Raw genomic sequence first — 12,803 nt, forward strand, 5'->3', positions numbered from 1 at the left:
TATTTTATTTATTTAATTATATCAAGCAGTCATTGTGAATTAATCTCACTGTTACTGCTTGATAAATTAATACATTTTTGGTTATTATCAGGCTGCTTCAAACTTCAGAACAGCCAATAATAAGTTAGTGACACTGATCCTGCAGCAGTTCAGGATTCAGCTGTTACTAAAGGTTTTCTGATTGTTGCAACAACGATCAGCAAACAAACATTCTTCTTCCAGGAATAGATACATTATAGGAATAGACACATTATGTATCTATTCATGAAAGAAAAAAAAAAAAACCAGTATAGCTTGAGAGAGATATCTCTCGATCTATACGAGCTGTCAGAATGCCAGCAAAAGCCGGCATCTGTGTCCACTCTGCTGTGACTCTCAGACACCCGATATTAAGGTATCGGGTGTCTGAAAAAGGTTAACCCTTTCATTAATGAATGCCTCTGTAGTAAGGGCATCCATTAATGAATGTTAAAAGCTGATTCTCAGCGATTAACAGCCCTCTAAAGCAGCAAATAACTCGTCACGTACAGTGTACGTGACAAGTCATTTGGTCCCTTTGTGGCTGGACGTACAGTGTACGTCTCCCGTCACGAAGGGGTTAAAGTCAAGTCATGTAATACAGCAAGATGACATTTGGTAATAAAAATACTCACAGGTGTATGAAACATTAACCAGTCAGTAGTGTTAACAGTAAAAGAAACATACATAGATTATTATGCCGTATCAAGCTAAGTATTCAATACGTATTTCTTTGACTGGACCTCTTTAACGTGGGCATATAGGTCAGTTCTAGAAGGTGGAAGTTTTTTTTCCATTGTAATGATATCAAACATCTAGCCGCCGTAAATATATGCATCACCAGTTTTTTATCGGTTTTCGATAATTGTGGAAATGGGAGGCTTAACAAGTAGTGTATAGGAGCCAGGGGAAGTGAGTGACCCGTTAAGTGTTCAAGTGTGTGTTGCACCATTTTCCAAAAAGGCTGTAATATTGGGCAAGACCAAAATATGTGGAATAGAGTACCTATGTCACCGTCACATCTCCAGCAATTCGGGGACGTCGATGGATATATAGTGGAGATGGAGTGTAGTACCTCAGGAGTATAGTACCAATGGTATAATATTTTATATAGGTTTTCACTATATACTGAACATATCGAGGTCTTGGCCGCTGCGCGCCATATAAGTTCCCATTGCTGTGGAGTTACTGCGAACCCTAAGTCTCTATCCCACTTTATCATATAGGGTTGATAAGTTAGGCCAGGGGTGCCCACAACGATCACTGATAGATCGCCATATCCTCTCCTCCCGCCGCTTCTCTGGATCCCCGCTGCTCTCGCCAGCGGGGATCAGAGAAGAAGTGAAGGAACCGGCGGCGGGGGAGGGCGGAGTACAGAGCCGCTGTCACAGAACTAATGAAGAGCGGTGAGGAGAGAGAGAGAGAGACGCTCGGCCAGGATCTGACAACCGGCGCCCCTCTCTCCCCTCACTGCTCGTCCATTCGTCCGTTCTCCCCCCCCGTGGCTGAAGTGCTCTTTCACTTCTCGTCTTCTCGTCCGATCCCCCGCTGCCTCTGCCCGGGAGAGCAGGGGGGATGCAGAGGAGAAGCTGAGCCCATTTGTGCGTGGCCGAGCGGCAGAGGATCGGTACATGTCAGTAGTATGTACCAATCCTCTGTGCAGGACAAACACTGGAGCGATCGGCTGATCACTCCAGTGTTTGTAAATAACTGGGGACATATAGTACATGGTCCAATTCCGGTCCAGTGCGATCTGCAAAAATAGTGTCCGCAGCATTTTTGCGGATCGCACTGGACTGGAACACAGGCACTAATGCAGGCGATCGCACTGTGGGCGAGGGGCCTGCCTGCGGAGCCTGGCTGTGGTGCCATTGACTTCAATGCACCGCCACGCCCCCTCCCGCCCCCTGAATGCAGTTCTTTTTTCGTTGGTAGATCTCAATGAGCTCGTCATTTGAAAAGTAGATCTCAAGACGAAAAATAGTGGGCGCCCCTGAGTTAGGCCGTCTTGACTGCCATCATTCAATAACCTGTATATGAATAAAATCAGCCCTCGCGAGGATTGATCAGTGGAACACACCACTTCGAATTGCGTTCACCTAGGGAATACTAGGAAAGTGATTGGACAAAGTGTTTGATTTGTAAGTAAGAGTAGAGCGCACGTGAGGGAAGGTTGTGTCGTTCTCGCAGCTGTTCATAGGGTTATAGTTTAAGAGATACTACGTCCAGAATATCTTTAATATGGAACATACCCTTGGCCTGCCACGTTGCTAACCAGTCACGCGGCATGCCAGAAGGCAGTTTGGGATTCCGTATAAAAGATGTCAAGGACGATCGGCTTGTCGTCAACCCCAGGGAAAGCTTGACTTTGTCCCAGATATCCAGCAGGAGAGCCATTGAGGACAATAACTTGCTGCGGGGGAGTTGTATTGGACAGGACCACAGCAGGGCGTTAGGATGTATTGGCTCCAGCCACAACCCCTCAATCTCTGCCCAGCTAGTTGAGGGTTCACTTCTCGTAAGTGTTAGTTTCGTCAAACAAAACACATTTTTATACTATTTGGTGCCGCCATCCTGGAGGCGGGGCATATGATGTCACATGGCGCCGTGCATGCGTGGCATGGGGTGACATAACACATCTGTTTGGGGGCTCAATTTTCTGTTCTTGTTTCGGGTGAAAAAGGAGCTCGCTACGGCTCTGTAGCGCGTAATTGAGCTGCATAGTAATAATGTAATAAGTGCAGTAGTGCCTGTCCCCCTTTTGCTCTTGAAGCATACAGTATTCTCTGAGCAACCCTATGTCTCTTACCCTCCCAAACAAAGTTTAGTACATCACTTTGAAAGGACTTTAGGTCCGATGCCGGAATTTTGACCGGCAAGGTACTAAAGTGGTACAAAAGTTTAGGGAGCAATGTCATTTTTATTGATGTAAGTCTACCCGTAAAGGACAACTTTAAAGAATGCCACCTCTTCAGCTGTGACCGTAGGGACTGAAACAGCGGTTTATAATTAGCTGTATATAGGGAGTTTGACTTAGGCGTAAGGTAAATGCCTAGATATTTCAGGGTATCACTCTTCCAGGTATATGGAAAAGAGGCTTTTAATGAGGCCAGAGTGCTTTGGCAAATGTTTAACGGTAGTACTTCGGTTTTACTTGCATTTAGTTTGTACCCGGACACCATCGAGTAACGATGGAGTGCTTCCTGCAGATTTGGTAATGATAGTAAAGGTTTCGTCAGTGTGAGAATAACATAATCCGCAAACAGTGCTATTTTAAACTTCTGTTCGCCTATCCGTATACCCGCTATATCTTGGGACTTACGAATGTGGACCGCCAGAGGTTCAATGCTTAATGTAAATAAGAGAGGGGATAAGGGGCAACCCTGCCTTGTTCCATTGCGTATCTGGAAAGGCGCTGACATAGCCGATTAAAGTTTAATAGAGGCAGAGGGGGTAGTGTATAAGGACCGTATTGCTTGTGCAAAGGGGCCACTAATTCCCACATGGGCCAATGTCACATGAAGAAAGGGCCAGCCTAGCCTATCAAAGGCCTTTTTGGCATCCAAACTAACAAGTAGGGCTTCAATTTTTTCTGCATTTACTATATCGATTAAATCTATGAGTCTACGTGTGTTAGCCCCCGCTTGCCTATTAAGCACAAATCCTACTTGATCACATTTGATATTTGTAGGTAGATGTGTAGCAAGTCTGTTGGCCAGGATTTTAGTAAAGATCTTAAAGTTGGAATTGAGGAGGGCTATAGGTCTATAGTTCAAGCACAGTCTATTATCTTTATCCTGTTTCGGGAATACAGTGATATGTGATGTATGTGACAAAAACGTGTGTGGTATGGCGGCTCCGTGTAGCAACCCATTATGTAGGTCTGTCATATGGGGGAGAAGTGTATCTATGTATGTTTTGTAATATAGGTAGGTAAAGCCATCCGGACCTGGCGATTTACCTGTAGGAAGAGTGCTGACAGTGTCCCGTACTTCCTTTTGTGTAATATCCGCATTCAATTCTAACATGGCAGCCTGTGAAATATGAGGCAGAGCACTCTCTGTTAGATAGTTCTGAATACGGGACATTAACTTCCCATCAGTATTGGTAAACGCCGGTTCGGATAGGTTAAAAAGATCCCTATAATAGTCTCGAAAAACATTAGCCATCACTTCTGGATGATATTGTAATGTACCCCCTTTATCTCTTATGGAGGTCAACCTTCCCATAGTTGAGTTAGCCTGTAGTTTACGAGCTAGTAAAGTGTGAGCTTTGTCCACCCTTTCATAGTAACGTTGTTTTAGATATGTCATCGATAGTTCTACTTTATGGAGCTGCAGATGGCGTAGGTGGGCTCTAGTTTTAATCACTTGTCGCAGGAGAGACTTAGAGGGGTTGGTAGCCAGCCGCCCCTCCATTGCCACTATCTCCTCCTTCAAGCAGATCATGGTTGCCAGTCTGTCTTTTCTGATTTTAGATGCCAAGGCAATACAATATCCCCGAATAGTAGCTTTGTGGGCTTCCCATAAGGTTGAAGTATGTGAGACCGAGCCCCCATTGAGTTCAAAATAAGAGTCCAAAGCGGTTTTTAAGTCCCGTTTGGAAGGTTCCTCTTTAAGAAGACTCTCATTTATTCTCCAATGACATCTTTTGATCTTGGAAGGATCCAAACGTAGTGTTAGGTCAATGGGGGCATGGTCGGACCAGGAGATAACCCCTATATCTGCAGTTGCCATGTTCCTCAAAGTCGGTGTGTTTACTAGAAGGTAATCTATCCTAGTGTGTGTGTGGTGCACTGCAGAGTAGAAGATGTAGCGTTTCTCAGAGGGGTGGATCACCCGCCACGAGTCCAACAATGAATGTTGGCGGAGTAAGCGCCGAAAGTGTCTGGAGGTACATTCTGCCCCCCTCAGAGCTTTCCGTCCCAAGTGACCCAGATGATCAAAGACCATAGAATATGGCATGTTAAAGTCTCCACCCACAATAAGGAAAGTATGATCATGCCGTGCCACTCTCGTAAGAAGTTTTGTGAGAAACCCAATCTGTCCCGTGTTGGGGGCATATATGTTACATATCGTAGCCGGGGTCCCCTGCCAAGTGCCATGCAGGATCACAAACCTCCCTTGTCTATCTGTGAGAACTGTATCGGGTTTAAATGTGCATGAATCTTTGAGTAGTATGGCTACTCCTGCTTTTTTTTTTTTTTTCGTGAGTGGAAGAGTATGCACGGGGGTATAGAGAGGAGACAAATTTAAAGGTGTTTAAGGGTGTGAAATGCGTTTCCTGCAGGAAGACTATATCCGAATTAGAGTTTTTGAGCTCCCTATAAGTCAAATTACGTTTATACGGAGAGTCCAATCCCTTGACATTAAGGGAGAACAATTTAGTCGTGGGGGCTGCCATCATAGAGGTGTAATGAACTTAGAATGCTGCCTAAGATCTCCCCTGCTAAGGAAGTGTGGAGAAGACTAACCTGACGTCCAGAGATCCCGAAGAGGTAGCGGTTCAGTATGTCATGGAGGAATGAGGTTGAGAAGAGAGAAGTATGAGGAGGAAAAGATACATGAGGTATTCTATGAAGAAAATAAACAACGTTAAGAGAACAAGTCAACAAAACTATCCACGTAGCATACATAACAACATATGCACAATAGATTTAAAAAATGACAATATAGGTAGGAACAATAGGAACAAGTGGGTATAACCACGTCTTCCAAGGCAACTGGACAATATTAAATATTAAGCAATAGTTTTGAAGAACTTAGAATTATATATCACCAACTGTGATTTAGTGTTTCGGGGGTGGAAACAAGATCCTTTTGGGCAGGTCTTATTTCACGGGTGGTAAGTGTATAACAATATGGTTCTAGAACCCTGTCTTCCCCGTCCAGAACTGCTGCAAAGCGAAACTAAGAGCTTACAATCATGAGATAAAATAGAAATATAACTATCCTTCATTGAACTTTAATCTATGGTTTGTATTAACTGCCTGCTAAGGTAAGGCAAAAAACAACATATAGGGTAACATCTTCCCAGTTGGGGTCTTCCAGTAGCGGCCATCGCCGTTGGCTACCCTCCTGTCATTCAACGTGGGCGCCTTGGAGTGGAGGCCGGGAAGGAATGAGGGGACCTGCCGGTCGGTGAGGAAGTCATTTGTGTAAACCTGGCAGTCCGCTTGCCCGGGGTAGCCTTCTGCCATTGAGGTGGCTCTGGACCCAGTGTAGGTAGCGGGTCCCATCCAGTCAAGGTCGGCCACGTAAGTCTAAGATCTGAGCAAAAATTTGATAGATCCTCCAGGACCCGCAGCGTGGTGCTCTTACCATCCCTGCGTGCTGTTAGGCTGAAAGGGTATCCCCAGCGGTATGGGATGTTATTATCCCTAAGCAAGGTCAGCAAAGGCTGAAGGCAGCAACGCTGTTGTAAAGTGTGCCATGAGAGGTCTTGGTAAATCTGGAGAGGAGCACCATCAAATTCCAGAGACCGTAAGGCGCGCGCTTTTCTGAGGATCTCTTCTTTGACCGTGAAGTAATGGATCCTGCAGATTACATCTCGTGGAGTGGAGGAGGAGCCTCTAGGGCGTAGTGCCCTATGGGCCCTGCCCATCTCTATTTTGTGTGAGGAGGGGTTGCCCAACACGTTGTTAAACAATGTTTGGAGAACAGCCTGGAGATCTTCAGTGTCGGTTGCCTCCGGCAATCCTTTGATTCTTAGATTGTTACGTCTGCCTTGGTTGTCTAGGTCTTCCACTCTGCGCTGCAGGTCTCTGATCGCCGAAGTTTGATCTACATAGTGAGTGTGTAGTTTGTAAACATCCTGTTTGGTGGTCTGTAGATCTTCGTCTACTACCGTCACCCCCTGGGCCAGTTGATGGAAGTCATTGCGGAGTAGTTGAATTTCTGATTTGCATGTTTCCCTGACTTCGTGTATAAGAAGTCGAAAATCTTTCTTTGTGGGAATATGCTTAATACATTCCCTCCAAGATGTGTACTCTGTATCTTTATTCTATACTATAGTGTGGCCGTAAGATGACTGTAGATAGCATGATGCTCCTTGGGCCAGAGATAGGCTGCTAGGTCAACAAGTAGTAGACAATGCAGGAGGAAGGGGGAAGCTCCACATAGACAGCCCCAGCACTGGGAAACACAGGAGAGGTGCTGCAAGGTGTTTTGATTTATCCTTTTTTTCCCCCTGGAAATGCTCACTCAGGACCTAATCCACCAAAAAAACATTGTATTGGGAGATTGTTGTCTAATGTCCAAAGGGGCATAAATGGAAAGTACGGGCACAAGCTTAGGGATTTAGCAAAAAAACGTATTACATTTTCTACACTCATCAGTGCCATCCAGGGTACGTGGTGCCATGCGAATGGCATCCACGCGACTATATACTGGGCGAGAGTTTTAAAAGTGAAGCTTTTAGTGTAGTATGAGTGGGGACTGTAGGAATATACCAGTCTGGGTCTCGCTATGTTCTCCCATGGCCATCTCTCAAGCTAATCGCCCTGTTGGAGAATGGAGAAGCTCTTTTTACAAAGTTTGTGTATTATGGGTTTTCTTAACATTGGTGTGTTCTTTTTAAAAAAATTTGTTTCATAATCTTTTTTCTTGTGCACATTAATTTTTTTTACATTTACAAATGAAGGTTACTGGAAGAAATATGACAAAAAGATTCTGCTGTTGTCCTAGGCAGTGACCAGGGAGCACCATTAGGCACTTATATTTCTTAGTATCTAAGGGCACCTTACTGTAATAGGGATGTTTTAAAACCTGGGCATTGTAGGTACTGCCACTAGAAAAAAAAATCCTCCTTGCTGCATGTTTGATTTCCAGCAAAATGTGTGTTACATATGTCTAAATGGGAACAAGTTGAAATACACTACACCCTTAACGAACCAAAACACATAAGCGTGAATCGAGCCATAAAGCCTAACTCTGGGCATAGCTCTAACTGCAGTTCTCTCCGGCTCTCCAACAGAGACCTGCTGATGAACTAATTAATTATGTTACACAAATGAACTATTTTTATGACAATGTATTGTATGAATCACATGGAACAATTATGTTTTATTGAGTGGAATTTTAAATTAATTATTTAGTAATCATGTTACATTAATAAATTAATTTGTACTTTTATATATAACAAGAGAGCATTCAGTAATTTTTGAAAGCCCCTCTTCCTAGGGTCCTGGCAAACCCCTAGGTAGATTTCTCTACTTACTCCAATATTTACTACTGGGGTGTGAAATCACTCTCTTCTATACACAAACAATTTAAAGTACACGCCCACTAAAGCTGTCTTTAACCAACTTATTATGTTGTTATTGTTATAATGTTTGTTATACTTATTATAGTGTTTAGTACAAAGTGTGACCTGCTACATTTATTAACCATAATTTTTAGGGTACAGGAAAATGGCCCATAAACCCAAATTATAAAGAAATAGAGTTTATTCAAATACAAAAGGTTACAAATCTTTTAAGACATAACATATACCTTATGCAAGTTTCCATCCTTTTGGCTGACCTCCATTTAGTCCCACGTATTTGTATACAATGTTTTCTTAATGCCTTGCCCAGTATGTAACACTTTTTTATACCGTAAGTAACTGTATCACAAAAAGTTTCTCCTTGACACGTTTCATGGAGCAACTGTTCACTTCTTCAGGAAGACAGAATAAAGGCAAGTATAGTTGAAACAAAAAGACTGCAATCTTTAAAAAAAATATAATTCTGCCTGTATGTGCCATTCAGCATAATGCCAAAGTACGTGGAAGGGGACACCATAATGAATATGGAAAATTATGTGGTTTTATAGAAATTGTACTATTTGTGAAGACCCTACACATGTAAGTATATTTTGTGTTCCAACTAGGGATGCACCGATACCACTTTTTTTAAGGCCGAGTACGAGTACCGATACTTTTTTTTCAAGTACTCGCTGATAACAATTACCGATAACGTCATCGGTGGTGGATGTAGGTGGTGGTCCTCAGACCTTTGTTGTTTCCGTGCTGGGCGTAGAAATTCCTGATGTTCATAGTTCCAACCATATGTTATTGTGCTTACAGTAGACAACAGTGATCTAATCATGTACTTATTTGCTTATAGATACTTGCCTCCATTCTGTCCTCCTGAAGAAGTGGACAGTTGGTCCACGAAATGCATGTAGGAAAATCGAGCCCACTTTATGTAAAACAGTTGATGGTATAAAGAAGTATTATATACAGTGCAAGGAATTAAGAAAAAGCTTTGTAGCAATAAGTTGACCTAAATGGAGGTTAGCCGAAAGGTTAAAAACTTGGATAAAGTATATTTTATATCTTAAGAGATTATTAGCTTTTTTAGTATTTTAATAAATTCTATTGCTTTAGAATTATTTGTGCTTATGGACCATTTTCCTGTACCCTAAAAATCCAATGTAGTCTCTAGAGTGGAAGTTTATTTATATGTAGGGATGCGGTACATCTCCCTATGGTACTGTCTTCTGGGTTCCATGTAAATAGTTTATGAAATAAATTTTAAATATATTGAGTACTAAGGCATGTTGACCTGTTTTTCAGGTATACGGTCTTTGTCAAGACTTTCATTGAAACTGCTGAACAGTTCTTCATGGTGGGCCATAAAGTCAACTACTATGTGTTTACAGACCAGGCTAATGAGATTGTCAATTTGACCCTTACTGAGGGGAGGCAGCTGGTCATTCTGGAAGTTCCCAGTTATAAACGGTGGCAAGAAGTGTCCATGAGGCGCATGGAGATGATACGAGATCATGCACGTCAACGTTTCTTCAAAGAAGTGGATTTCTTGGTGTGTGTGGATGTAGACATGAAGTTCAGTGATTCTGTTGGGGTGGAAATATTAAGTGATGTGTTTGGCACGGTACATCCTAGTTACTACAATGGACCACGTAATCGTTTCACTTACGAGCGAAGACCGCGGTCAACAGCTTACATTCCTAGAGACGAGGGGGACTTTTATTATGCAGGAGGGCATTTTGGTGGTACAGTTGCAGAGGTTTACAAACTAACCAATTTCTGCCATAACGCCATGATGACCGATAAGGAGAAAAACATTGAAGCCATCTGGCACGATGAAAGCTATGTAAATAAGTATTTTCTTTACCACAAGCCAACCAAGATTCTGTCTCCAGAATATCTGTGGATTAGTGGCTATGGTGTTCCAGTATTCCTCAGGAGAAGACGGGTTGTTACTCTTCTAAAAAATAATAACGCAATTCGGAACAAACGGGCATTGCTGAATATCAAAAGTTACAAAACCTAAAATTTAATTTTGGAAGTCAACATATTTTCCAGCAACTGGGACTTTAAAAAGATTTGATACAATAAGTATCTGGAATCAAAGAACTCCACATGTTGAAAGTGACTGGGAGTAGGGGTTAATATTTATGTACACCTGAGCCTACTTTTACTATGGTCTGCCACTGTTTAAAGACCGATGCCAATAGTCTATGCTTGAAGGAAGGAATACTTGCTGTGGGAGTGGCACCCTTGTCTTGTGGCAGCAAGGATGGAACCATAAGGGATATTTATACACACGTTACCTTACCTCTTCCCAACCAAAAATCGTTGTTATGGAATTCTCTTTTCCTTGTCGAAGAGGAGAGCAAAGTGTTTTATTGTTTGTTTCTGTTATTTATAGAGAGTGATAATGATGACAACAGGGATCCCAACCTGGAAAAAAGCAATTTCAGGGAGGTGCCCTTCTTATTTCAGGGCGGTGCCCTCTGCCCCGCACCCCCCCCCCCAGGGGTGCGGCAACCGGGTCACACCATTGGAGGGGTGACACCAATATGACTGACTGACAGTAATTTTGGTGTCACCCCCTCTAAAAAGTGGGGCACTCAGTCATGGGCCGAGAGCCAGACAGTGCCAGGAGAGAGGAGGGGTCCCGGCAGCATATCTCATCCCACCGGGTGAACGTCTCCCCCTCTCTCTGCTGTCGTCCATCACAAAGATGGCCGCCGGCAGGCATCAATTAGATGACCGTGCATGTGCGTTGATGTCACGGCGGGGTGTCACCTGGTCTCCGCTCCGGGGGGCACCCAGGAGAGCACCACCCTGAAATGATGGCAGATAGCACGGGAAGCATAGCTTCTTTGCTATTTGCTGATTTGTGTTTTTTAGTATTCTGACAGCTGCTGCCATCAGAATAGAAGAAAAAAAACAGCAAAGGACTAAATAGCTAGATTGCTATTGGCTATTTCAATTTGCAATATCCAATAGCAAGCTGGCTATTGCACCCGCCCTCTGCTGCTGTCAATCACTAGAAGAGGAACTGATGGAGAACTTCAGGCACCCTCTGCTGATTGACAGCAGCAGTGGGCGGGTGCAATAGCTAGTCTGCTATTGGCTATTTCACTTTGCAATAGCCAATAGCAATCTAGCTATGCATTCCTATGCTGTTTTTTGGTGGGGGGGTTCCTCTGATGGACGGCGTCCCTGATGCCAGAAAAAAACCCCCAAAAAAGCAGATCGCAGGGAAAGGACCCCTGATATTTCCCTTTTAAAATAGAAAAAGAGATTGAGAACACAAAGTCCTCAGAGACACATGGAGAGCCCTCAATCTCTTTTTCTGCAGGCCCTGTTATCAATGAACAGAAATCCTCTATACTGAGTGTTCCTGTTCATTGATAACATGAGGACAGAGTATGTTTACTAGAACCACAATCATGAATGGACAGGAGGGGATGTAGATCACTTCCTATTCATAATTGAGGATAATCATACTCTGTCCTCAATTATCTACAAACACTCAGGGATCACTGATCACCCGCTCTCCTCTCTGACACGCTGTCACAGGAGGCTGAGCGAGCGGTGTATGGAAGAGAGCTCAGCCTCCTGTGACAGCGCGGCCTGTCTCCGCCCACACACCGCTCTGCCGGACTGTGATAGGAGGCTGAGCGGTGTAGGAGGAGAGACGCCGGACGCTCACAGAGCTCTCCTCCCGCAGCGTTTGGCCGGCTGTCACACTTTCTATCCTCCCCACTGGGACACAGAGCAGTGCTCAGCAGGGGGAGGAAAGAAAGCACGGATGTGCCGCTGTATCGGCAGAAAAAAGGCACTTTCGGCATTTAGCCAAATGTGCCATTTTTGGCAGATATGTTTCGGTGGCCGATATATCGGTGCATCCCTAACCGATACCATTTTTTTGGTGTAGAGTACGAGTACCGGTATTTTTTTTTTGGTATTCGCCGATTACCGATACTGGTGCTTTGTGCCCCAATTATCAGGAAGGTGGGCGGCAGATCATAACCCATCGCCTGGCTTCCTGTGAAGTCAGTGTTCAAGTGAAAGAAACCGGCTTCAGAGGCTACCTAGCTTCCTGACCAATCAAGAAGAGGGGCTGCGAGTCATGATGTCAACGCGCTTCCTGATTGGCTAGGAAGCCAGCTTCACTTTTTTCTAGGTAGCGTGGCTTCCTGACCAATCAGGAGGCCAGGACATGAGTCATGACGTTCCACTGGGCTTCCTGATTGATTAGGAAGCAAGGCTGCCTACTAGCAAGTGAAGCTGGCTTCCTTGCCAATCAGGAAGTCGGGGCAGCACGTCACGACCCACCTCCTGGCATCCTGATTGGCTAGGAAGCCGGTTTCACTTTTTTCTAGGCAGCGTGGCTTCCTGACCGATCAGGAGGCCGGGACGCGAGTCATGACGCACCGCTCGGCTTCCTGATTGGTTAGGAAGCCAGGGTGCCTAGCAACAAGTGAAACAGGCTTCCTAGCCAACCAGGAAGCCAGGAGGCGGGATTGGAAAGGAAGTCGGCTGTA

At 44.2% G+C, this 12,803-nt stretch overlaps 1 protein-coding gene across 1 annotated transcript in view; it reads left to right on the forward strand.

Moving 5' to 3' along the window:
* LOC108793312 (histo-blood group ABO system transferase-like) overlaps window positions 1-10,297 on the forward strand; it is a 20,233-nt gene extending 9,936 nt beyond the window's left edge. The window contains exon 3 of the mRNA XM_018564224.1: window positions 9,577-10,297. Within this exon, the coding sequence (XP_018419726.1) occupies window positions 9,577-10,297 (721 nt within the window). The remainder of the gene's footprint in view (window positions 1-9,576) is intronic.
* The last annotated feature ends 2,506 nt before the right edge of the window (window positions 10,298-12,803 follow it).

Source organism: Nanorana parkeri, unplaced genomic scaffold (genome assembly GCF_000935625.1).
Source record: "Nanorana parkeri isolate BGI_ZX_2015 unplaced genomic scaffold, ASM93562v1 scaffold738, whole genome shotgun sequence".
Taxonomy (NCBI): domain Eukaryota; kingdom Metazoa; phylum Chordata; class Amphibia; order Anura; family Dicroglossidae; genus Nanorana; species Nanorana parkeri.